The following is a 27857-nucleotide window of genomic DNA, read 5'->3' on the forward strand; positions in this document are numbered from 1 at the left end:
AAATTTGAAATCTAAAATGTGTTACACAAATCCTTTAGTACATTTCAGCATCTTCAAGTCTGAAAGGAATTTATAATCACCAAGAAAATTGCTCAGGCTAGGAAATTACCAAAGACATTTTTTTTAACAAATTGCAAACTTCAGCTGATCATAAAAGAAAAACAAGCTGAAGAGAAAGAACACTTTTTTTTTTTTTTTTTTTTTTTTAAGATTAGGGTCTACTTTGTCCTTATTGAGCCAGTCTTAAAATAGTGAAATACTATAAAGCTTTAAAGAAATAATAAAATGATGCCAAAATTATTTTTATTTATTTATTTATTTATTTATTTTAAACTGGAGTAGCTTGGTCTTTACAAGATTGCTCACGCAAGAGATTGTCAGGCCATGCTTCATTTACTTGCATTCCTAAGTCATTTAAATGTCAAGACATTTCTCTTCTGTTTTATTTATTAATTTATTTATTTTAGAATAGTAGTTTAGGCTTGGATGAACTAGAAGAGGGCTACTGACTCATAGTACTGATACCTACTGACTCATTACAGTATGGGAATAGGAGAAACACTCCTTTCCAGGACAGATGTACCAGAGCATGACCATTTAGGACAATCCTCACTACAATTTTTTAATGCTGTTGGAGATACCTGACACATCCTTCTCCCACTTAAAAGTAGTAAAACTCCAAAGTAATATTTGTGGATATAAGAAACTTTCTGTGTTTTGACAGACATTAGGGGAAAAAATAATAATAAAAATTCTCATACCTATTCATTTCCAGAGCCTAGTTAATTATATCTCATTTACCTTTTTGTTAACTACATGAACATGTAAAATTAACCAAGAGGTTAGAAAGATATTCCTTTACTTAATTGAAACCTAAAGAATGACCATGTACTAGGGGAAAGCAACATAAAATAAACCTCTTCTGTTTATCCCATCAGGTAATCCCATCAGGTAATCCCATCCATCCATTCTCAGAGTGCTACACAATGTGATAAAGACACTGCTTTAAGAATGCAGAGTAAAGGAACTTGAACATTTGAAATCTAATAGAATTCCATTTATATCCCTTACTTTATATTTTTGGAAAAAAAAAAATGCATGTGTTGATCCTGCACAATATGCTTTTATCTGAGTACATCTAAGAAAAAATAATATCCTTTGTGTGCATGAAGTTCTATAATTATACACCCATTTTGTGCTGCACACACTGATTCTTCATCAGATTAAAAATAAATAAATTGCTCGGGTTTGTTTGGGTTTTGTCTATTTGTTTGAAAGCCTGAAAAATTGAACATTATTTGAATGGGGACTTTGTTAATAACAAAACCACTGTCAGCTTCACAACACCAGTTGCATTGCTCACAGTATCACTGTGACAGCTCCAGGAGTTAAGTATGACAAACATTTTGATGTTTAATAAAGTGTTATAAAAGCTATCACCTAAGTAACATTTATTTGGATCATAGATAAATTTCCATTTGCTAAAATAGCATGTTCCTTAGTAATTACAGTTAAAAGGAAAGGGACAAGCTTCTATTAATAATACATATTACTTTGCTTGGTCTAAAATTGCATTCTTAAAAAAAAAAAAAATCATACTGAGAACTATTTTTTATACAAATTAAAGGTGTTTTTTCTGTTATTTACTGAGCTACCAAGGATTTCATACCTATGGCAATTTAGGTAGGATAAGTGTTGTAAGCATGTCAAGTTGAAAAAAGCTATGCTTGAAGGGAAAGAGGCAAAAATCCACTGGAGCAACTGTACTCTAGGACAGAAAATGTGCCAAATATTTTGCATGCATAACTCTACAACAGGCTCTGTAGCAGAACAATCATTCAAAGGCATACATATACCAAGAGTCCTTTGGCATCAGAAAAATCATATTTTGTCAACCAAAAGACTTGATAACATTTCAGGGTCTGTGGGGAGGTAATCTGTGTAATTAAAAGAAATTATGTTGAATGGAAGTTGAACTGCCAGAATTTCCTTCCAGCAACACCAGTGAGCACTTGAGCACAGAAAATATAAACCTGTTTGCATCTGTTAGGGTAACTTTGATTTTCTATCCTACTTTTTTGTTGTTGTTGTTGTTAAATCCAGAATTCCTGTACAGAATTTTCTGTTTTTTGAGATCTCCATTTACCTTAATTTTCTACAGGAGGTATCAATTTTCTAGTTAAAGACATTTGATTTTATGAGTTGATTTTCAACCAGCTATCCTTATTCCAAACCTGTGTTTGAAAGCTGATATTGTTTTTATGGCAGCCAAATAAAATAATTTATTGTGTTCATCTACATAATGGTAAGCAGCAACATTGCTCTTAGTGTCCCTCACTTTGACCTGTATGAATAACTTTCAGACTGAGGAAAGTGATTTAGTCTCAATATCTTCTTGGTCTTTTACCTTAACTGAAACTGCAACCATGGGAAGCCATAAGCACAAATTGTCACATTATATTTTACTGCTATAATTTTTTCCACATAGAAGTGAATTAAAATCCACTGTTTCACTTAGAAAAGGCTAGTATTTATAAAGTGGACAGTACATTAACCTTCTAGCACTGGAGACTTGAATATGATAACTTAGAACCTATGAGAGCATAACTTTGCATCTTTCCCTACATTTTCTAGTCTTTCCTTTGTTTGTTGCCTTGTAATGATCTTTCAGAAGATTAAAATTTCATTACCATTTTCTAAATAGGAAGCACTAAGTTCTACACTGCATGGTATCAATTAAAAGAGCAGGCTATTAATAATAATATATCTGCTCTTTATTTGAGATAAAAGCCCTATTTAATTAATCTTGTTTGGTTTTATTTAACACCCACCCATAGAAAAAAAGTAATAGTTGCCAAAAGTCTTGTAGAAGAGATATGCTTTATGAACAGAGGATTTCTGTTTCTTATAGACTTCACGGTGAGGATGGAGTGAGGAGGTGCACACATAACAAAATAAAGATTGCATGTCAAAAAACTTTTTTTTATGACTGGTAGCTACTACTCAAAATCTGAACACAATGAAGACCATTGTCTGATACAAACTTTTTCCATGTGCTGCTTCCAGAATAAAACAGTCCCTGTGAACTGATTAAATTTACAGACATACCTGCATGATGCATTAAGATGGGACACTGAGCATTTCCCAAAATCAACAGTGTGTGAACTGATATGCCCAAATACTTGTATTTGGCTATGAATAAAGAGTAAAAGAGAGAAGATGATAAGTAACATCTCTTACATTTCATTTTACTTTGGAACAGGGAGATAACTGACCATTTTGGACAATGTGACTAAATATCCTTGAAAACTGATTTCTATCAGAAAAATGATCATCATAAAAAAGTCACATCCTTAAAAAAAAAAAAAAAAAAAAAAAAAAAAAAAAAAAAAAAAAAAAAAATCATAGCCTTATTCCATTAAAGTATTTCTGCCTTCCCTTGTTTACAAGAAATTTATTATATAAAGGACAAAAAAAAAGGGGGGGGGAGTAAATACCAGATATTTCACAACAGCCCATTTTTTATTCTTTCCTCTCTTTCTTTGCAGCTGTTGCACCATTTAACTCTGTTTAGCCCAGTATTAATCTGGGCTGTAACAGCACCACTGATGGTTTGAGCACCTGATCAATACTGTCTAATTTGAAGGCTTTCCATTTACAGCTCTGTGTAGCCTGTTTTTCACCTGCAGCTCTGCATTCTTGCTCCCAAGCTGTTGTCCAGTGTTTTCCAGAGCACCCCTGGCAGTATTTCTCCCTTGCATCATTCCTTATGCTGCTGTTCAATTGTTTTTGTTCTTATGGCCTTACACTTGCAAACCCCAGTCAGGTTGCTATGGCAGGGTCATATGGAAAGCTCCCAGTAGTCTGAAAAACTTCCCTCCTTTCATCCTCCTTTATTTCTTTCCTGTTTTATAGATCTTGATTAATATTAGGGGAAAATTAAAAAAATAATAAAAATAAAAATAAAAATAAAATAAAAATAAAAATAAAAATAAAAATAAAAATAAAAATAAATAAAAATAAACATAAAAGGGAGGGAGGGGAGAATAGTGTGAAGTAAAATAAATATCAATCACTTAACTACTTAATAAGTATTATCTAATGTATGTCCTGAAAAGCTTAACAGTCAAGCTGGGTACAACAGTGGCTGTTAATTAACATACGCCAATCAACATTAACCAAGGTGAATGAACAGGTCTCAAAGAAAAGGTTAAGGCCAGGGGCGGAAATGGCAAAAACTATATCTCATCATTGTCTTCTCTGTCACCTACTGCACTGGAGAGAACCTTGAGAGGACAAGGGTTTCTCTGGCTGGCCACCAGGAGAAGTATTCTCTTTTCTTTTCCCTTTCTCTCTTTCTCGTGTTTTTTTGTTTGTTTGTTTTCTTTTGATTTTTTCTTCTCTTAGGTGGCTTTCTTTCCCAGAGTTAAGGTGTGCCATCAGCTTTGAACCCAGCTAATAAATCTCTGTTCACATACAGCTGTCGTAACATCCTTTGTGGTGCATGCTAATGAAATCCCAGTCATGTGTCTGCTCTTCATGTTTCCTGTTCTGATGTTTCTTTAAAATGTTACAACTGTCACAGCTGGATGCTATTTTCACTTCTATCATCTTCATCCACCACTAACACCACATCCATCACTAACACCATCACTACCATCACAAATTTTCAAATATTCAAATTTTCAATATTCAAATAATATATTTAGCTCTACAGTCTTCTTTTAAAAATAAAAATAAAAATAAATAAAAATCTGCAGCTTTAAACAAAGCACAAATATTCTATGTACTTCACTCTTTCCTTCCTGTTAATAGTAACTTCAGTACAGAAAACAAATTGGGGAATATGAGAGTAGGGACATTCTCTGTCCTGAAGATTTTCACTTCATATCCCAGCTTTTTTTATCACTTTTTTTTTCCATTTTTAAAAAATATCTTATCTGCTTTTTTCCTTCTAAACTTCACAAAACTATACCGTACCTGAGATATTCCTGGCATGCATTTAACTTCATCTCTTCTGTCTTTTCTCAGATACTATGAACTGAACTAATTTGCAGCAAGTCGAGCACTACTGCAAAGTCCATTCTGTCCACCCCAACACCTGTTCCTAACCAGCAGTGTTCACTCTAAAAAACACTTTTCATTATTGCTGCTTTCACTATACACAGTGCTCAAAAATAATATTACTAGAAAGTTCCATATTCCCACTTGAAGATCATCATGGATCCAAAAATCTGAAACTTTGAAAGCCACCTCTTTTTACAATTTCTTATTGATAGGGATAATACAAATTTTATATCATCAGGTATTCCTCAGTCAACCGGCACCAGCGTGGATACTATTATACCACCATTATTGTACTGTTATATACCAGTAATCACAACAAACATTGACAATAAACTAATCTTTGTTCTGAATTTGTTTATATGATTAAATGATAGAACATACATTATAATTTTCCATGATCCTTATATCAACACAAAAATCTGTTGCATTTCAACACATTAAATATTTTCAATTCATAAACATCATGAGAAACAGGCAAGTGGTTGATATGTTAAAGCTAAGAATTTGCATAAAATGGCACCTTAATGTATTACAAACAGAAGTTGGCTTGAAGCCAACAATCCATCATAATGTACATTTAAATCATCAGTATAATTTAAAATAACTTCATTGTATTGTTATTTTTCATTTACTCTTGATGATATAAAGCTAACATAGCCATGAGGTTGTTCTGTAGAATCATTATTTTACTTCAGATAAATTCACCAAAAATAAATTCCATTGCTAATCAAATATGTCAACCAAGCAAGATTCAGCTGTGAAATCATTTTTTAATTTAGTCAGACTGAGTTTCATTAATAAAGACTATTCTGCTAAATCCAATAATGTATGAGTCAGGAATTCACCTGTGTGTTAGCTGTAAAAATAGCTGTATATTTTAAATAATTACTTAAACTGAACAAGATAACATTAATAGCTGTGGTCTTTATTATTTGGGATCAAATCTCTGTCCCATTTAATTACAGAACACTGTTTTACTGATTTAAGCTTGTACAGAAGATGACTTTACAAAATGTTTATCTACTTTCCAGGCTTTTTATACCTCTTGATCATTCTCTTCTATGCAGAAACAATTTTTTCAGGAAAGTATCTTCACACCTGACTGTCAAGCAAGTGAGATGACAGACAAATAGACTCAGTAAACCCCTGTAGTCATTGTAAAGAACTGACTCAAACATGGGTTAGGTTTTCAACATAAAAGTTTTCCTGTAATGGTGATTGGCCCACTCTTTTCATTATTGATTTAACCTTGTGTTTTCTCATGATCTTTCACAACAGTCTCACTACCTTTTTACATATGTTCTTCCCAAGCAGGGAGACAATTTTCACAGCGTGGTGGCCAGATGGAGTTCCCAAGCCCAGTCTTCAACACAAGTGATAGGCAGAGTTTCTAGACCCCAGGCCCTTGCAGTGCAGAAGCTGTGAGCTGCAAGTTGCAAAATCATTTCAATTGACTACCTGGAATTTTGAACTACCTTGTCTTTTTGTCCCTTTTGCCGAGACAAAGCGGGGCTACATTTACAGAACTGCATCTGGAGTGTGGAAGGGAAGTATTATAACCAACATAGAAAATTAGAGGCATTAGAAACAGGTGAAATGAATGCTAGGATTCTCTCATGAGGAGAGAGTAATGTAAGGCTCTTTAATGTATATTTTCCACATATGATTCAGTAGTTTGAATAGATGTAATGAGCTTTTTAATTATCAAACCAATGTTTAATTCTTCGATGGAAGAGAGAGGAAGTGAACAGACTTACTGGATGCTAAAAAAGGACTCGGCTGTGTAACCATGAGCTCCATTTCAAGAAGGTAGATTATAGATTGTTCTTGCACAAAGCCTTTAAAAGAACAGGTGGGATACTGAATGAACCACCTTGGTTTGGAGATAAAAACACAACAAATGAATGGACAGATTAATGGGGAGGTTTCCTAGCAACCAGCTCAAGATAATGAACCCAGTCTCAAAGGAAGAATAAGTATAATTCTCTCCACTTTAAGAACCATATGTAAAAGTTGCTTCACTGCAAAGCAACTCACAGTCTCTTAGGATTTATGAAACAGAGAGGGAAAAAATCCACATACAGCTTCCTTTCAATAGTGATGTGGAATGGCTGAAAAAGTATTAATTCAACAACAAAAAGTTCTCAGCAAGGCCTTCCCCTTCCTCTTTCCCTTTCCCTTTCCCTTCCCCTTCCCCTTCTCCTTTCCCTTCCCCTTCCCCTACTTTAGGGCAATGGGTGCAAAAGACAAATCCAACAGGATAATGCTCATTTAACTAAATACGAATATTACATACTCCTTGGAAGTATCTCTATACCAAAAGCAAATGCTATGTAGAGGTTGCATCAGCTTGTGGGAAAGAAAAAAAAAAAAAAAAAAAAAGAAAGAAAAGAAAAAAAAAAAGTCAATACTTGTAAACCTAAGTAGATACACTGAAGACGTAACTATGACCTCAGAGATAACATATCACACTGGAACAGTAAGAATAATAGATTCACGCAGTATTCGTCACTGGAGCTACCCAAAAACTGATGAATGGAATACTCTGGAGCATAATATAAATGACACAATAATTTGTTGTCCCAGAAAGAAGAACTATTAGTCATGACAGATAGCATAGTAGCTGTATTATTATTTATTTGTTGGTTAATGAAGGCCCCGAAAGTGCTCAGTGTTGCCGTACTGCCCAGCTGATGTTGGCCTTGAAAGTTAATTTTACCTTTCCTTAAAATCATTAGAAGTCGCCTAATAAATGTTCCTTAAATTTGTTAAAATACAATATATATTCCACACAGTAGAAGTTTTTACTGAATAAATACAAATACTTTTGATACTTGGCTAAATGGGTAATAAATGATATTCAGAACAACAATGAATATAGATTTTTTCTAATTAAATGCTTCTTTGATATAATGCATGTATTGCAAAATGTGCTCTGTTGGAGAAGAGCATAAAATTAGTGGAATTAAATGCAGCTTTCCAGAATGTACACTTAATAAATTGGAAATTTAGATGTTGACAAAGAAATTTAGACACCACTAATTTTGGCTTTCGTTATATTAAAACCACGCTGTCACAGATAACTCAGGCTGTTCTGAGTCACATAGTCAAGATGCAAACTCTTTCTATGCTACTTGTAACCACCTGTTCTGCATCTTCCCTAAAGAGGAGGGCAAGGCTCTGCTTTTGCTGAAGCATTACATGCTTCCCTGCTTAACAGATTTTTTAAAACTGGATTGTCATCATTCAGATTTAAACAAGCAACTCCAGTGACATGTTATAGAGATTGTCTTAAGATATGGAAAGCCAGCACATCAGTTTGACCACCAGAATTTTTTGTAGTTCTGAACTTATAACAGGATAAGATCATCAACAAAATGATACATGAACCTTGACCCACTGGTATTGTAATGTCTTTACTTTCAAATTCTCATTGTTTTTAATCCAGTCTAAAACTCTAGTCCAGTCTTACATGTGCCAACTGTTTGGCTGCAGCCTCTTCTTCCCTGGCTTGTTCCAGGCCTAGGGAAGTTCAGACACAAAGCTAATTTTCAAAATAGATACAAATTAAGATTATCCAAACAATTCTCTATTGACATTAGTGTAAATAATCAACCAGGTAAAAGGGAGTCTCTATAATAATCACCACAAAATAATGGCCTATTACTATGGCTTCTAATACTTTTCCTAAATAAACAAATCCTTTCATTCTCAATAATGAGGGCTGCCTTAAGGGTCAATATGAAAGTCCTCACATTCCAGTAGACGAGAATGAGCATAGCAACAGCATAGCAACAATAGTATAGCTCTCTTAATAAAGCCTTTACTTAGTCTTTCTGTATATTGTGAAACCTTTGTACAAAACAAGGATAAAATCTAAGAATACTTAGAGTTATGAAGTGTTTTATCCCCAGAGTAAAGTTAAATATTACCAAAATCTTACTATATAATATTTTTTTTCTAAAATTTATATATCTTGCATAAAATAGGAGAAACCTTAAAATTTGTAAAGACCCTTGATACCACTGAACGGCAAATAATATTGTCTTTTTCAGAGGTCTTGGTCAAACATAGTTCCTAGTTATCTAAATGGAATCTAAAATATCTCATCATTTACCATGATAATGAAGCTAATGTCTAAACATATATCCATCTGTATTAAACATACCAAATGTAGTATTCTTCGCACAAACAATGCTGGTTGTACATTCTGTTGTGCTGTAATAAATCCAAGTGTTTCACAGGCTTACATTTTACTGCACAGCTCTCTACTTAGAGCAATGATTCTTCCAATAGCTGCTTGCCAGCCCAGCTACACAGGTATGCATATGAAATGCATATCTTTCCTGATTAAGAATATTATGATTCATATTGTCATGAACTCTCAGGAAGACAGTGACAGTCATGTTTTTTAAGAGCTTATGAGCAATGAAACCAAATAATTGCTACCTATAATGTTTTTCTCCCCACTTGACAACAAAACACATAAATTACATCCAAAGAAGAGAGAACAAAAGTGGACTGATTCTTGCCTTACCTTTCTAATATTGAAGGCTTTGTACTAAAATCATTAATCATCTTGAGCAACCCATTTCATTGGCTAGTAAACTCTGATGTGTTAGAAAAATGTGTATCCTGAAGTTGACTCCTGGTCATGCATGTGCTTTTACAGCTGCAGAGCACTCATCACTGTGATTTCTGGAATGCCAGAGCAGAAATACAGGAATTGTATTACGACCTGGAAATGAGTAGCTTGCTTCCAGCAATATCATTCTGAGGACACTTCAGAAGGCAAAACACTACCATTATATACACACTTCTTACATTTACAGGGTTATTGAGCCATAGATCATTCACTCTGGTGTCAGTAATGTTCTTGACCTGCTTCCCCTGTTTTCCTTCCTTCCATGTGAATATGCTTCAGTAGGGATTTGGCCTTGGTGCTGTGTGGAATACGACAACCCCACTTCCAAAAATGTAAATGAGGAGAAGATTAGTTAGCCCTGAAGTGGGCAGCTGCACTAAATGATCCCTTGAAGGTCCCTTCCAACTGAACTATTCCATTCCATTCCATTCCATTCCATTCCATTCCATTCCATTCATCAGCTAAAGAAGATAAGGCAGGATATTGTGCTGAAAAGGAGCTGCTCTTCCCAGAAAGGAGAAACTAGCTTTTAAAAGATTGCATCTTGGAATCGATCTTATTTAACCTTGACATTGGCATAGAAGTACAAGAATTTGAATGACAATTGTGTGGTACAAAATTGCCCAAGTTTATTTGTTTATTTGTTTATTATATTACCAAAACAGCAGATGACAAAAATATCACAAAAGAAAAATTAGATGGGTTTGAGAACTGAAGTCATAAACATAAATTTAATACTTCAAAGTGCAAGGTCAGATACATATGGGATGATGGTTATAAAGTGAGAGCTCATAACTTGCAAATGAAGATCTGAGTGTACCTACCTACCTGACTGCAGAATATGTGAAGAAAAAAAAAAAAAAAAAAAACAGAAAGAAAAAACAGGCAAATAAATACAACTTTAGTCACCGTTTAGTCACCAGTGCAGCCAATGATGACCTGGGGAAACTGTCATTCAAGGAGAGACTGACAATCTCTTCTTGGTTAGCAAAGTAAATAAAATCTGAGAAGAGAAATACCTCTATTCAGTAAATGTTTCTTAAAGTGAAACACGGAAGAGAAGTATATAAACACCTGTACATAATATATAACATATAGTATTATACCGTATAAGGCTATATTGCACTGCATTACATTATACTACTTTATATAAAAATATATAACTATACATGAAAATCTATTGCTCTTGATATGTAATATGCAATATGTAAATATAATTTAACATAACATAAATAGGCAATATATGTATATGTTGTATGTATTTATTATAGATTATGTATATTTGTTATACTATTGTAAAAAATGCAGTGTACATGATGTAATACATTTTATATAGCATAGTGATTTACTATATAAACTCTACATGGCTCAAGAATATAATAGCAGTTTACATAATAGCTTATAATAGGAATAGTTGTACTTAGTAAAACTATATATTATTTAATTGTAGATTATTATAGATTATGTATCATATAACTTCTGTAATTATTAAAATGATATGTTTTATATCATAAGCAGTGCAATTATAATTCTATTGTACGTTAGATTTACATATCATACAGAGTAGCACCAACAAGAAAATTTAGAGATATCTAATATGTTTTAATCTTATATTTAATCTGTTAAAAACGTTTCTCTTTGACTCAATAAAAAAATATTTTGACAGGAACAAATATATATATGGCAATTAGCTATATGTAGCTAGCTAATATATATGTATGTATTGCTAATGTTTACCTTAGAATTACAAATTTTTCAAGTATTTTCAGAACACAGAATTGACAAAGTAAACTGTAATCGCTACATCATACCCTCAGGGTGACTTCTGTTCACTCTTACATGATCTTTCCTGAAGTAGCTACAGTATTATAACTATCTGTGGACTTGGGCTCACTACATCTGATGGAATAAGATGGAATGACTAAAGTAAATCTTGGATATACATGATTTTGTATATATAAAATCTAATATTATCACTTCCATTTATGAAATAACACAGAGATTCTTATCTGTTTTACTTTTCAATTTTCTGATCATGGTTTTGGGGCATTGCAATTACTGTTGCCTAGAATGATGAAAAATAAAAATCTGAACTGGTTCTCTTTGTACATATATCTACGGATTACATGTTTTAGATTTAAATATATACAAATTTCATGAGGAAAAACGAAAATCTGTTTATATTTCTTTGGTCTTATTTAGTATTAATTTCCTCTTGGTCAATAAAATCAATTAACATTTTGTTTCAATTTATCTTAATTTCATTAATGTAGAGATAGAGATATATACTCCTAATGTCACTGCATTGTAGGGAAGAGGAAGAGAGAGTCCTTCGTTTCTAAGACTACCTGTTCAATGTATGTTAAGGATTACATCAAAAAAAAAAAAAAAAAAAAAACAAACAAACAAAAAAAAACCTGTTTGGCTCCTTAACAAATTTCTCTATGTTAGTGTTAGTTTGGAATCATTTTCTTTGAGCATGCAAATATTCACAGACTGTTTTAAGCAAAGTCAAAGTTATTAAAAAAATGAAATCCTCTTCTTCAATCCCTATTAATAATTGTATAAGAAAAGTGTTCTGATAATCCTCAAAGAGAGTATTAAGGCACACCAGTGTAAGATGAAAGTTGCAGCTGTGACTTTCTCACACTTCACAAAACACCTTTGTGAGGTACCTTGAACACAGAGATATACTAAACTTTAAATGGACCCTTCATCCCTGTTTCAGCAAGCGTCCTCTGCAGATCTGATGATCAGGAACATCCTCCTGATGCACGCTGGGAGATACGGCTGCAGGGTCCAGACTGCAGCAGACACCGTGTCAGATGAGACGGAGCTGCTTGTTAGGGGTGAGTAGCCTCACAGTGCCCTCTGAATATGCAGGCACCAGAAATCACTGTACCAGGGAATTAAAATATGTGGGCTTTAGGGACTGCACGGTATTGTGACCACCAAAATTTGGCTACATCTTTAGGCCTGGGTAATTTTTTAACCTGAATGTTAAATTCCACTGAACATTCCTGATTACATGCAGGAACACATGGTCGATGTTCTGCAGGATCTCATATCTTAACCAGGACACCAATTGGCCTGCAATAAAGCCAAACTTTAGCACCATATGTATATTCCTTTATGCTGAGTATGTCTGCACTGTGTGTGTACATGTGTATGCTCAGTGCACAACAGGAGCTAAGGACTTCTAGTCCACTTACTGGCAATACAACTGGGGAGTGTTATAATGACAAAAGGCATGGATCCCTGCTAGGTAGCACAGCTGGGTAACCTCGCTTGGAGTACACGGGTTTTGAAAGTATAAATTGAGGTAGATATTTCATTAATATTTGAAAAACTCTAGATAAAAATAAATCAAAATTATTTAGAGATTATAATCTTTCAGAAATATTTCTTCTATCGCATTCCACTACTTCTTTAGTTTTGATGTTTTCATATCCACCACTTTTAGGATGAATATATGCTTGAAATGATAAAGAATGCTTCTGGCTGATGCAGGGCTTTTCACATTTTTATGGGAGTAGCTGCTAAATATTTCCATAAAGTTACTTTAAGGACCGTCATCTTTCTATAAGCTATGGCATAACTGGGCACTTCAACATAACGCTAGTTTAGCTGCCTGAGGAAATCTGAGTCATCCTTGTGGGTTATGCAAAACTTGTGTGTTACCTTTACCTCCCTGAGACAAGATGAGAAAGCTCTATGGGTAAGCAAGGCTATCTCAACTTTAATGTCACTGAATTTGTTAAACGATAAAAATCTTTTAGCTTACTACTATCTAGGACACTGCAGACCAGCTACTAAATTGTTTTATTGAAGAATACCAGTTATATATATGAGTTTCTTGAATTTGAAGTAGAAAATAAATATTTCTCTGAGGAAGAGGTTTGAGATGAAAGTAAAGTGCATTATAAGCAGTATCAGAATGTATGTACTCAAGTGTCTCATTATCGTGCCACCTTGTTGATGAAACTAAAACTATGATGGCTTTTTAATAGAATTTATATTGAAATATACTTTAATTACAATGTTCTACTTCCCTCATTTCTATGATTGGATAATTCTTTTTCTCTATCTATCTCAGCTTATACAGTGCACTCAGTAGCCTGCAATTTGACACTCTCTGATGATCCCAAATTTCAGTACCTTTCAAACGTCTTTAAGTTTAGCTTTTGGAGATACTGGGCATTGCTGAGCAAACGAGATCAGTAGCAACAGATGTTTCAACAAACATTTCAGTAAACTGAAGAATTTCACTTTGCAGAGGAAGACTTCATTTATGAAAACACTGCCACTATGCAGTAAAGTCAATGAAATACAAAGCTATATATTCTTTATTTACAGTATAGTTTCCAGTTTAAAAAATAATAATAATAATAATTTCATTTTATTCATATCAGAAAACATCTTCCTGGGGGACAACCTGCTGGAGAGGAGCTCTGAGGAGAAGGAGCTGGGGGTCCTGGTGGACGACAGGTTGACCATGAGCCAACACTGTGCCCTTGTGGCCAAGAGGGCTAATGGGATCCTGGCGTGCATTAAAAGGAGAGTAGCCAGCAGGTCAAGGGAGGTGATCCTCCCCCTCTATCCTGGTCAGGCCTCACTTGGAGTACTGTGTCCAGTTCTGGGCTCCCCGGTACAAGAAAGACAGGGATCTCCTGGAAAGAGTCCAGCGGAGGGCCACAAAGATGATAGATGATACGGGGCCTGGAGCATCTTCCCTATGAGGAAAGGCTGAGAGACCTGGGTCTGTTCAGCCTGGAGAAGAGAAGACTGAGAGGGGATTTCCTCAGTGTATATAAATATCTGAGGGTTTGGGTACAGAAGGATGTAGCCAACCTCTTCTCAGTGGTTTGTGGGGATAGGACAAGGGGCAATGGCTGCAAGTTATATCACAGAAAGTTCCACACTGACATGCGAAAGAACTCCTTCATGGTGAGGGTGACTGAGCATTGGAACAGGCTGCCTAGGGAGGTTGTGGAGTCTCCTTCTCTGGAGATATTCAAGGCCTGTCTGGACGCCTACCTGGGCAGCCTGCTCTGAGGAACCTGTTTTGGCAGGGGGGTTGGACCTGATGATCTTTCATGGTCCCTTCCAACACCTACAGTTCTCTGATTCTGTGATTCTGTGATTCCTACTTTAAACGTTACAGTCCATGGCCAAATCAAGATACCAGAAACAATGAATTTTTAGAAGTGCCAATATTAGCAAAGTTCCAGCACAACCTTGTTCTGACCTTACTTTCATTTTACTTCTACACAAAATACCAGTCTTGAGTGCTGGCAATAACATACCAGCAGCATACAAAAACATTTCAACCATTAGTTGTACTGTAAGGCTCATCTGATATTTTTAATGTATCATTGTAATTTTTGACTCAAAAGGTTGTTCTACGAACACCATTTCCTCAGGAAATAAATTGGACACATAATAATTTAAATGAAAATCATGTAATTTTCCCTCCTTATGATATTCAGGAATTATTGCTATTAGCAAACTAATTGAATTTGCATTGAATTATGTGTTCAATTCATACATTGTTTCCAATTCAATGCATTTTTTTTAGAACTTTATTGTAAGTAACTTGGATGACAACTAACCTTGCTGCTGCTCTTTAGATAGACAATTTTGGTGTCTCATTATCTTTTATTGTGAAGAAGTCATGGACTATGTTTTAAAAATATATTTATTTTTTTTGTAAAACCATATTTGTGAGTTTTCAGTTGGAAGATCCCTTGAATATAACCCAAAGAACTAATCCTGTCACTATTTTTCCCATTTTACAGCAGTTCTTCTTTGCCCTGTATTACATTGTAGAAGTTAAATTCCAAAGATGTCATTAGTAGAGGAGTATCAGAAGAACAGATAATGAATACTGCCAAGTAAATCTCAATTCTTCTAAGTTTAATTACTTACAAAGAGCTAATTAATGGTCCAACATTTGTGAATTTATTATATGTGTATGTGTGTGAACTGCAAAAGTTAGGACAGCAACAAGTTTTTATACTGCAACTTTTTACAATGGGTTATAGACTTCTAAAAACATTTTCAAAATATTTTCAGAGTCACTAATTTACAGATCTTGATTTTAGTTAAGCTGCAATGAAATACACGGCCAACATTATTTTTGTAATGATTTATCTGGTGATTTTTTTTCAGGAATACTTCAAAATTGCCTTTGAAAAGATGTGAAAGACCATGTTTGGGCAGAATTAAGATTGAAATCCCTTCAGCACTTACTGCTCAAAACAAAATTAAAATACTTCCCGAAGTGCTTTAAAAATGTGATTAAATTACGTATATTAAAGTAAGAAACAACTTTTTAGTGATCTCTAGCCATTTCTCTGTTCCCAAAATACTGTTCTCGAAGCTCAAATTATTTATTTTTCCCTTTTTGTTTCATTTTTTCTAATGTCACCAAGAATGTGGATGTCATTAGGAAGAGATGTTCTGTTGGCAGCTGGACCTGTCAGGCAGTACATTAGTTTTCCAGCTTAAATGTCTTGCATTTTAATCTTGATATGGAATATGAATGACAAATACTTCATAGTAGTCTCATGCTAGTTAACAATGTTCAGAGAACAGCTGTCCTGGCATACTTGGCATGATCTGTTTATACTCAGGTAGGCTACTACCTAACTTGGCAAGAGCATTTCTTCTTCAAAATAAGCTTATATGAAATTCTCTGCTATTCATCATCACAAGTTATTCTTATTAGTAGTTACATGAATGAAAAAGTCCTTCTTGTTTGTTTGTTTTTGACTACTTATTAAGTTTATTTTACTTTTGTTTCATGGTTTACAGCAAAGTATCTTTCACTACTTCTGGCACGTAAACCCAAGAAAGTTCACATTTTGGTCACCAAACACAGTAGAGTCATCTGAAAGGTCACAGCACTCTCACATCCATTGTGTGCCTGAGCCTTAAATATTTGTATTTAGGCTTCTGTGTGCATGCAGAAGCTCCTCATTTGGGCAGTGTCACCCATTCTCTCTAGATGAATACTTTAATTCAATGGAAGTCTCCAGAGAGTTTTTTTACCTTCTGAATGTGGGGAGGATGAGAGATAGGATTCAGCTCAAAGCCCAGGTGATGTGGGCCATTGATTCAATGAAGAAGAGGTGATGCACATCACAGCCAAGCTCAGTAACTGCAGTGCTCAAGTGCTGGAAGGATATCACTTTTGGATGCCCTCAGACCCTGCTTCAGAATGAAGCTTGTCTCTCCTCAAGAGTATGCCATACTTGTTGGCAGTAGGTTAGGTGGGATCAACACACACTCAATGCCCTTTTTGAGGCAGGGGAGCTAGAAATACAGAAGCCAGCAGACAAACAAACGAGCATTCCTGTTTAGGGTAGGATGTAGAGTCCCTTCCAGCAACCTGAATATTTGATTCTTTCATTGAGTTGGCTGGTGCCCACAAAATGAAGAGTCCTCAGAGAAGCCATTGCTCATCTGCTTAAGCCAATACACTGAAGTGAGAGTTGGGAAAGCTAAATAACAGATGTGCACCCCTCCAGCAAGAGAATAAGGCGGAATAAGCTTAAATGTCACTGCAAGATTTTCTGGAAGGCAATCATCAGAACCTATAGCAGAGCAGAGGGCATATAGTGCAGGCTGATACAACTCAAGGACATCCAGAAGAGAAAACAGACAACTCAAGGACATCCAGAAGAGAAAACAGCTTTTCACATACAGTAGTAACTATTCTGGAACCAGGCCTGCACAGACATGTTACTTCAGAGGACTCTTGTAAGAGGAGTTATCCATGTCTAATGGGCAAATAAGCAGTTTTACTGGTGCAAATGAATACTGCAAAAATCATAGTTCTGGACTTTCACTGCTGAAACCAAGTGATTGCTTGATTCTACTTACTTTATGCCTTGAATTGTTTCCTCACCTGAGGAAAATGTATGCAGAATAGCTGTTCATAATGCAAACAAGGATGTTTATAGGATAATCTAGATATTTTGCTACACAGTCAATAAATGTTTGCCCCAGCACATGAAGCCATCGACCATTTAAGAAGCAAAAGTGATTTATGAATAGTTGAACATTAGTCCCATTCTTGACATCAGTCCAATAATAGTTTTCCTAAGTTGCATATTTTTTCTGATTACTAGCCTTTATTTATCCAACCAGACCTTCAATTTTCAGGGAGTATTAGCTAGCAGAGAAGCACAATAACAAAATGTTTCAGGTTGGCTGGTTTTCCATGTATCACTGGCACCCTGGTATTCGAGCTGTCTCTGTGCTGATTTTTCACAAAGAAGTGATTACCAAAGCAGAAGGCTCTAATACAGGATAAATATGCACGTCATGTTCTGACACTAATGTTATGATCACAAATTTGGTTACCAAACACCCAAGAACTAGCCAGAAGGTTTGCATCCCACAGATGTCTCAGGTGATCCTGTAGCCAGCAACATGTCAGGTTTCCTCAAGACAATGCCTGCTTGGCAAGTTAATTTGTTTCTAAAGCTTGTCTTCCAAAGGGTTTATTACGTTCTTATTTCCCCATTATGTTGTAGAAATTTGAATCAATCTGTGCATTCATGTTTTCCTGACAAAGGATGTCTTCATGATCTTATGCTTTTATCATGTTTCAGTGTAGAGAAATTTTAAACACCAAATACCTCTGTCATAAAAGAGGTTGACAGTCTGAAGGAGCTATCCCTTAGTACCTTGCATTGCTCCAGTCAACTCCATTAGAAAAGGGCAACAGTGCTTTTCACTTTGTGGTTATTTAAATTATCAGTACAAAATAAATCTGTTACTCATAGATAAGGAGGTTTTAGAGAACACTAGGCGAACTCATAACTATGAGCCAAAGGCTACTTCTTATGTTCACTTTCCTTAAAAAGTAGCCCTTTGCTCCTGGAACACACAGTTTTTAAAGAACTCACTGAAGGGTTGATTTGCCGTAGATCACAAGAAGGAAAGTTTGAGCAAAGTCTTTGCTACTAAAACTAGCTTTATACTCCTTGCTGCTTCTGCAAGTTTGGAGGATTGGCTTAGACAGTTCAGCATAGTAAAATTGTGGGAGTTGGGGATGTCACACAGGAGTCTAATACTTCTACAAAGGTCACTGAGTATTCCTATAGTATTTCAAGAGCAGAGATCCCTTCCACCTGCACTGAGGTGTGAGGCACTTCTGCTGTAGCAGTAGCTTTACACAACAGCAGGGAGTTTCTTGGATAGCAGCGGCTCACTGTGTAGTACTGTTACCCCTGTTATCTGATGTATACTGGGACAGTGCTTCAAACAGATGTGAGTGATTTTTCCTGGATAAACCTCTGCATTGTTAGCAATGACAGTGACACCATCAACAACAATGTAGGTAATTTTTCACATATCCCTTTCTTGTATCACCTTACTTTTCAGGATCAACGTGACTGAGTAAGGAATACAAGGCTGTGAAATGTGTGAAATGTCTTTTTTTTTGTTGTTTTAATTTGTGAAATTCAGTGTCTAATCAAGAGTACTAAGTCTCAAATGTTTTAACATATATATATTTAATAAAAGAAAAAGAATGATACCAGGTTCAGTAACTTTGTCAAATAAATTCCATCATTTAGTTCTATTTGTAAATTACTCTTGCAAAGCTGTTTTACAATATGTTATACACAAACTAGTAAGCAGTATCAATTGCAAACTACTCCTTTATTTTTTTCATTTGAGGTGCTAACCAACAAATTATTTTTCCATGTTTCCTTGTACTCATCAATGGTCATGCAAAAGAGATTGTTTCAACGTATCTAGTAATTTTATTTTAAAATAGTTATATATTATATCTATGTATTATATATCAAAAAATTATATGCTATATATTACATGATATATAATATGTTTTAGGAACAACTCAAACACAGATCATGCTATCAGTCTCAATTCTCTGCTCTCTAAGAGTTAATACAGTAACTTTGTTTCTAATGCTATGTCTTTGGTCTATAATTAAGATTTTACTAGATTAGATATTTGGGGGGTATTTGAGTAATAGTTTGTTTACTGTTACTTGTTTTTATTATGCTTTCCATTCAGACTGCTCGTAATGTGTTTTCTGTTTCTATTATGGATGTTAACAGACATAGTGCTCCTCCAGAGGAAGAAAAAAAATAATGTATAGTGTTCTGAATGCTCTGTGTTAATTCTGTACATCCTTGGAAATTTATCAGCATATAGAAAACTAATTAAAATCCTTTAAACTATAGAAATGTTAATACAAAAATCGTGGCAGGACAATTTCTTTAAAACAAACTGAAAAGCAGATTTCTCCTACAATGAATAAATAGCATGTATTGTAGAATTATGAAGAGAAGGCTAGCCAAACTCACTAAGCATGCCTACTGTAAGTAAAATGAGCTTTGAGATCAAATGGCTACCTGAAAGCAGTAAGATCTTGAAATGGAGCTGGGAGCAATTCTGCAGCATAAAGAGGTGAAAGCCTTTGTGACTGTAAAATGTGGTTTAACAGTACATGTTTTGTGGTCTAAATAATAATAATAATAATCATAATAATCATAATAATAATAAAGGAAGATAAAGCTATTCTTCTTGTAGACTGGCAAACTACCTACCTAAGCAAGAAATTCACTCTCATGATATATTTTTGGAGAAGCAATGTTTCCTCTGAACTCTACTGACCTGGAGCAAATATAACACTGGAACTGCTGGTTAGATTGATCACATTGCTCCTTTCAGTTGTGGATATTACCAATAAAACTTAAAGACAAGCATTTGGGTTTAAAGGCCATCAGCCACAATATTATTAAATGGAACGTAAACAGGGTTAGCAGATTTTTGCTGGTCCTTGAACTTACATTTGAGCTGTAACAAGAGCCACAAAAATGCCCTAGGTACAGACCCCATTAATTGGACTCACAGATATGTCTGTAGTAGTAGTAAACCACTTCCCGAGGTCAATGGATACAGTGGAGTTCCCATTCACATAGATAAAGTCCTCCTCCCCTTTCAAAACAGTAGGGACACAACAAACTGGCTATTGGGATCTATCCTAACCCATGGTAATCAATTAACTGTTCACAGGCCTTGGATGGGAAAAGTGTGATTGGCACAGGGTTGAAATTATGATAGGGAATGGCTGACGGTATAATAGTACATAGGATCATTGATAGAGTTCAAGTCTGTGCTTTGGCCCTTTTCTGTATATCAGTGTAGCTGAAACATCTACAGTATAGGAAGACAGTATGCTAGGGTAGGTGGAGTATCATACCTTTAAACATAGAATAATGGAATCAAAAAATAGCTCGGATTAGAAGGGACATTAAAGATCGTCTGGTTGCACACCCGTGCCATGGGCAATGATACCTCCCACTAGAACAGGTTGCTCAAAGCCCCATCCCACCTGGCCTTAAACACTTCCAGGGATGGGGCAAAGAAATGCATCCCTGGAATGAGTCAAGACTACCAAGGCTGGAACATCAACATCTTCTCTTTGTTACCTTCCAGTGCTGAGTCTGACCTCTCTGGTCTGGTTAGAGTGTGGCCTCTCCATTCTCCCATGGCTTTATGTAGCTGTCTTACAGAAACCATTTGGGTATACCACACATGTAGGGATGGGAATGAGGACATATCCTCTAAAGTATTCACCACATATCACTCTTTCTCTCCATCTTGTTCTTCCTCAACATGTGCGGTGCCATAGGTGGACACAGCAAAATGGTTTCATGTTAGAGTCAGCCTCCAGTTTCCTCAAACAACTTTTCCATTATCTTGTAGTTACCACCTCTTTCTGTTCCTCTTTTTTTCTGACTTAAGATCTTCTTTATGACAAGCCAGTACACATTGTACTGGCAAAGCCTTCAGGTAAAGAATTATGTATTCATGAAGAATCAGGCTGTATCAGCCTTTTTAGTGATTTGGTAAAAGTAAGGATTATCCTGGTCAGACTGCAGTAGAGTAAATCAGTGCACATCCTGGGATTCACAGGAAAGGGCACTGTCTCACTGAATGACTGAGGTTATTATTGGTAACATTCTTTCAAGAACTCTCACATTAACATTGAATCATCGCAAGTAATCTGAAGGACCTCTCAGGATGATCATTCAAACAATAAAAAGACACATAAAACAAGTTTGCCAAAATGCATTCATGCATGTCTTGAAATGAAACATTGATCTATGGAATTGCTCTGAAAGAAGATAACTGATTAACAACCTCTGTGCTAGGTTTCTAGAGCTACATAAGAGCCTATCACAGCCTCAAATGTCTTCTCTGTGAAGGTCAACTGCACTGTAGTGCATTTATGACCAGTCATTTTCTGTGTGGTTTCCAGAGAAGCATTTGAGCAGACTGTGCATTTTTTCCTCAATTGACTATTCCCAACTAAAAAATTGTTTTAGAGATCCTGAACAATAGCACAGCCCTTGGGAGAAATGCTTCTCTGCATTAGCCATCCAGCTGACACCATGAATGATTACATCCAAGCATAAAATTTAATGAGATTTCTACAAAAATGAGTGACATCTGCATAGCACTCAGGTCCTGGCTAACTGTCACAGATTTGTCATCACAGAGGCTTTTGTCCCTTATTAATCCGCTTTCAAGGATGCCTGCTGTTGGAAATGGAAATGCTTTTTAGCAGTCATCCCACAGACTGTGTAAGAGCACACATCTCAGAAAGCATAATGACACGTTATCATGACTAGGAATGCGTTTAAAAGGTTTTAAAAACCATGAGAGAACTCCTACAACAAAATATATTGAGAATTTAGCAGGAGACATCTGCATAAATATATTTTAGATATTTTTATATACACAAGAATCTTGTTCTTTTTCCTATAATGCAGTGGCTAGAAACTCTTTAACAATATTCATTGAGCATGGAAGAAATATTGTCGTAGAGGAAAAGCACTAAAATATTTTCCCTTAATTTTGTTTGTGCTTAGAACCATGATATAATTCTGGGCCTAGGGCTCCAAATCACTAAAAGAATATGATTGCATCAGGATCCAAGCTTTTCTTTAAACTTTCCCTCATAGCTACAAATAAAAATTTCACTAATATTTTCCTACATCAACAGATAGCCTGAAACAGTAGATGATGAAGATTGAAGACCACCCTGTTTTATTAAATTAGCCCCAGGAGTTACTATTCTGAGACAAAGGTCTTACCTGGTGCTTTCCACCAAAGAACAGCAAATACGTGGTAGAAAAGGAGGTGTGCACAGGACACAGTTTTCTGCCCTGCTTTCTCCCAGGAAGAAAATCAAGACCTTTCAGCTACAAATGAGGTACTCCAGAAGCCCGAGTCACAAGGGGTCCAACAGGTGGTGCCATGTTATCCCACACAGGAGATGAAAGGCACTAGCAGCAGTAATGTCAGGACTTCTGAGCAAGAAGGGCAAAGGAAGAGGAAAGACTCCTGGCACTATGAGCCACAAAAGCTGCTCACCACCATTCAGGGTGGAAAGCCTCTTCTTTTCCCATAGCCCACTGCAGTATCCAGGGCTCCTTTGAACATGTATTTCAGAAAGTCTTGATCTCTCATACATCTGTAACACTAAACTTTACTGAATTCTATACATACATTTTAAAAAGACAATTGTATTTTCTATTTTGTTGCCTTTATTCCTGTAAATGCTATAGCTTTCCAATATTTTGGTGTCAATTAGTCACTAGTAGATCATTATCAGACAAACAGAGGAAAGTGAATAGTGTAGTTTGCTTTGTTATTTAAAGGAATCAATGTCTCTTCCTCTCTGAGAATACTGAGTTGAACTACTAGAAAATTCTGAATGCATTGTTGTCATAGTTCATGTAAACACACTTTTGTTGAAGGAATACCTGTGGAAAATTGTTTGCAGCTGCAAACTATGACGGGGGGAGAAGGAAATCTTTTCAATTAATAGGGTTTTTTTTAGCTTTTCATATTCATACAAATTGTTTTTTACTTATGGACTAAGTTTCTAGCCAGCAAAATATTTAAAGATTTGGTTGTATGAAATAGTGCACACATACACAGACAACAAACAAACAAAAAATAACTGAGTTCAGTAATGTACTATATTCACTAATGTACTACATGTAATGGCTACAACCACAACACCAAATGGTGGAACCAGACCTGAGTATTTTCTCTCTTATTTGCAGCTGCTGAACTCTAGTAGGACCATGCCTCTCATAATGGCTCACTGTTAGGATGGACAAGAGTGGAGATGTCTAGCAGATCCATTCCACTGTAACTCTAGGGAAAAGTCTGATACATGCAAAGAGCTTCAGGCTCTCACAGAAGTGTATCCAGCATTGCTTTCTAATGAACGGAAAATAAATAAATAAATAAATAAATGTTTTTTAAAAAAAAAGTTGTTTACATCATCACCTTTCCTGCAGTTTCATTTTGGAAGAAAATGGCCAGTGCATTTCTGATTTCAAAGGCCTCCATCTGTACATGAGCAGAAGCAGAACTTCAGCCTCCAAAAACTGAAAGATGGGAAAGAATTGGATGCCAAAAATATCCACATTTTCTCATAATTAATTAGAGTTATTGATTATATTAATATTTTAATTAAGTAGTATTAAAAAGTATTAAGTCCTGTACTTCTGAACTTTTTTAAGCTTTAAAATATAAGGAACCACACGAGAGATTTTTAATTCTGCATTGGACCATGACAGAAATGTGCTCTTTCCCTTAAACATCTGTTTACAGCAGCTGGAAAAGGATTCTGATTTGGGGGAACCTTGCCTCCAATTTAGTTTAGCAAATGCAAACATACAATGTTTTCAAACATCAGTAGTACCAATATCAGGAAAAATTAAAGAAGAAAATGGGGGGTAGATAGAAATTATAGGCACATTTTTCGTTCCAAAGTCATGTTTGTTACCAGATAACTTACTTATTGGAGTAATCACATGGCTTACACAACTGACAATTAACATTTTCTCATTTGGCATAGTTAAGTGGAAAAAATAATCCTCTAATTTCTCAAATTGAGAAATTGTTGGAGGGTTTTTTTGTTTGTTTTCAATAGAATCATAATAAATATCAACCTTAAGAATATGTGGCTCTGGACTTAGAAGGGTGGTAATCCAGATGGTTTCCTTGAATGAGTGAATCCAAGAACAGGATGCATGACATATTCTTAGAAATCAGTTAATAGCAATATTATTTTCTCCTCAAGAAACATATCTGACCTTGCTTCATTTTGATCATGATTTGTCTCTCCTGATGACATTTCTCACAAAGAGATGTTACTGTGAGTGTTCAATCTAGCATGGATGCTACTTAAAGATTGTTTTTTGTTTGTTTGTTTGGTTTGGTTTTGTTTTTCCTTTAATTTTAGAATCAGAACAATTATAAATGAGGATTATTTTAGAAATCTGCTATTTCTAGTTCTCCTTCTGTCACTTTGATAAGTAAATTGCTTCTCACCTGCACAACATTTAAAAAGTAGAAACAATATCACAATTTGACAGTAGAAATTTTGAAAATAAGCTATCACCGCGTTGTAGTAGTATGCATTTTAACCCTTGCATTTCATGAATTCCCTACAGAATATGTCTCCTGTATTATTACCGTTCAGTTGCAATGATGGTGTGTTCTGTTTGATTATTCCACTTTACTCTAGGTCCTCCTGGTCCCCCAGGGGTTGTAATAGTGGAGGAAATTACAGACAACACAGCAACACTCTCCTGGAGCCCTGGAGCAGACAATCACAGCCCGATCTCCCTCTACAACTTGCAAGCACGCAGTCCATTTTCTCTTGGCTGGCAGACAGTAAAAACAGGTGAGAAAAACTTTAAAATAGTAATAGTAGGCTGTTCAAAACTCCTGCCACATGGCAATAATAATCAGCAGCATCTGCAGGAACAGATACCCTTAAGAGAACAATGACTAATTAAAAGAACTGACTTTATTATTTTTTTTCCTGTCATGTTACTTAGCAACATATCTGAAAGGACAGCACAAAGATACTTGCATGATGCATCTGTGAACAAGCAGAAAGCTCTTCCCAATACCCTTTAATTTTTGTCTTTTGGGGAGTACCACAGTGTCAAAAATCTAAGTGTGATTTCTGACAAACCCAAACCCGCAATATCTTTCATTTCTAAAGGCCATATATATGAATATGTATTTTATATTAATATATATTAGAATATATTAAATATATTAAATATATATACACACATATATATATATAAGCTATATATAGCTTATATATATATAAGCTGGTGAGGGGCCTGGAGAACAAGTCCCACGAGGAGCAGCTGAGGGAGCTGGGCTTGTTCAGCCTGGAGAAAAGGAGGCTCAGGGGTGACCTTATTGCTCTCTACAGGTACCTTAAAGGAGGCTGTGGTGAGGTGGGGGTTGGTCTGTTCTCCCACGTGCCTGGTGACAGGACGAGGGGGAATGGGCTTAAGTTGCACCAGAGGAGTTTTAGGTTGGACCTTAGGAAGAACTTCTTTACCGAAAGGGTTGTTAGACATTGGAATGGGCTGCCCAGGGAAGTGGTGGAGTCACCATCCCTGGAAGTCTTTAAAAGACGTTTAGATGTAGCGCTTATTGATATGGTTTAGTGGGGACTGTTAGAGTTAGGTCAGAGGTTGGACTCGATGATCTTGAGGTCTCTTCCAACCTAGAAATTCTGTGATTCTGTGATTATATTTGATGATTCAATTATTTTTATATTTAATTATAAAATATAATACATATTATGTATTAAATATATATGAAATATATTACATATTATAACTATATAATCATAATATGTAATTATATATTATATAATTATATAATTATAATATATTGATATGCATATTTTAATATATATTTTAAATAAAAATAATAATAAAAATAAACACTTCCTACTGAAACACTTCATGTGAGCCTCATGTTTCTGAGCAGCCTATTTCTTTACTGTCTGCAGTTCCTGATGTGATAAGTGGAGACATGGAATCTGCTATGGCTGTTGAACTTAATCCTTGGGTGGAGTATGAATTTAGAGTTGTAGCAACCAACAAAATTGGGACTGGAGATCCAAGTGCACCATCCCGCCTGATCAGAACCAATGAAGCAGGTAAGCAGAGTATACAAAGGTAAATTTTCAAAGGCTACCAGCAACAAGATTTATTTTAATGTAATAATAGTGCTGTTCTCTTCTCACTAGCACACATCTCTGGGCTGAGTTAAAATTGTGCAAAGGTGATATTCTTTGTAATGGAGAACAGTTTGTTTTATTTAGAGGAGTATTGTTTTGCAGAAATTCCAAATAACCCTATTCCCTGATGTCTTACTTCTTCTAGGCTATCTTACTCTGCAACTTACTCTTAAGCTTTTGCTGCTTAGTCTCTCATGGGCTTTCACTGATCTTCAGTTGCAGGCTACTTCCCAGTCCCTTCACACAACCGCTCCCAGGCAGCCTCTTCCCCCCTACTCCTCATAACTTCTCCCCTTAAAGGTACACTGAAACCTTTTTTTTTCAGCAGGTAGAAAATCCATGGGAAGCTGCTTTATTTACCACATACTCGACATGTTTCATGATCATGCATATTCTACCATGAATTGTTAGTGCATTTGAAGAAATGTAATTAAATTTCTGACTGGGATGATATTGTGGGAGTCCAGAGAAGAATATTGTATATGCTGTTTGCATCTCTTGAAAACTGCAATGGTCTCTGAAAGTTTGAAATCACTGACAGTAACTTAGGCAGAATGAAGGGAGCAAACAAGTGGTGCTTGAAGACTGGGAATCTGACAAAAATCACTATGAAGACAGAGAAACACATTTCAGGAGGCAGAAAGAGAAAGAGACAGAGTCAGGGTTTGAACAAAGCCTCAGAACAGATATCCACCTCAGGACACTCTCATACTATTCTCCATTGCTAGTTGCATGCCTCTATTATTTAGGAGGCCTAGAGAAGTTTGATTTTGTTTTGATTTTTCCTCAGCTGAATAATTTGAAAGTAGCTTATTAATCATACAGAATAGATGAGTGCCAAATTCAAAGATTCCACTTAAACTGAAAGCATAAGATTTTATTGTTGTAAACACACCAGATGAATGTCAGTTGTATTGTCCCATCTTCTGTCTTCTCATTAAGAGAGATCATAAAAACTAAAAGTGGCAATGTCACAATATATTTATGTCTCTTATTCTGAAATAAAAATCCTTCTCT

General features: G+C 35.5%; 1 protein-coding gene across 2 annotated transcripts in view; it reads left to right on the plus strand.

Moving 5' to 3' along the window:
* The window catches only part of CNTN5 (contactin 5), a 686534-nt gene that overhangs the window by 617528 nt on the left and 41149 nt on the right, over window positions 1-27857 (plus strand). For both annotated transcript variants that reach the window (XM_068669732.1, XM_068669723.1), the window contains exons 16-18: window positions 12441-12561; window positions 25311-25469; window positions 26610-26759. In XM_068669732.1, the coding sequence (XP_068525833.1) occupies window positions 12441-12561; window positions 25311-25469; window positions 26610-26759 (430 nt within the window). The remainder of the gene's footprint in view (window positions 1-12440; window positions 12562-25310; window positions 25470-26609; window positions 26760-27857) is intronic.

The sequence above is a fragment of the Anas acuta genome, chromosome 1 (assembly GCF_963932015.1).
Source record: "Anas acuta chromosome 1, bAnaAcu1.1, whole genome shotgun sequence".
In the NCBI taxonomy this organism is placed as follows: domain Eukaryota; kingdom Metazoa; phylum Chordata; class Aves; order Anseriformes; family Anatidae; genus Anas; species Anas acuta.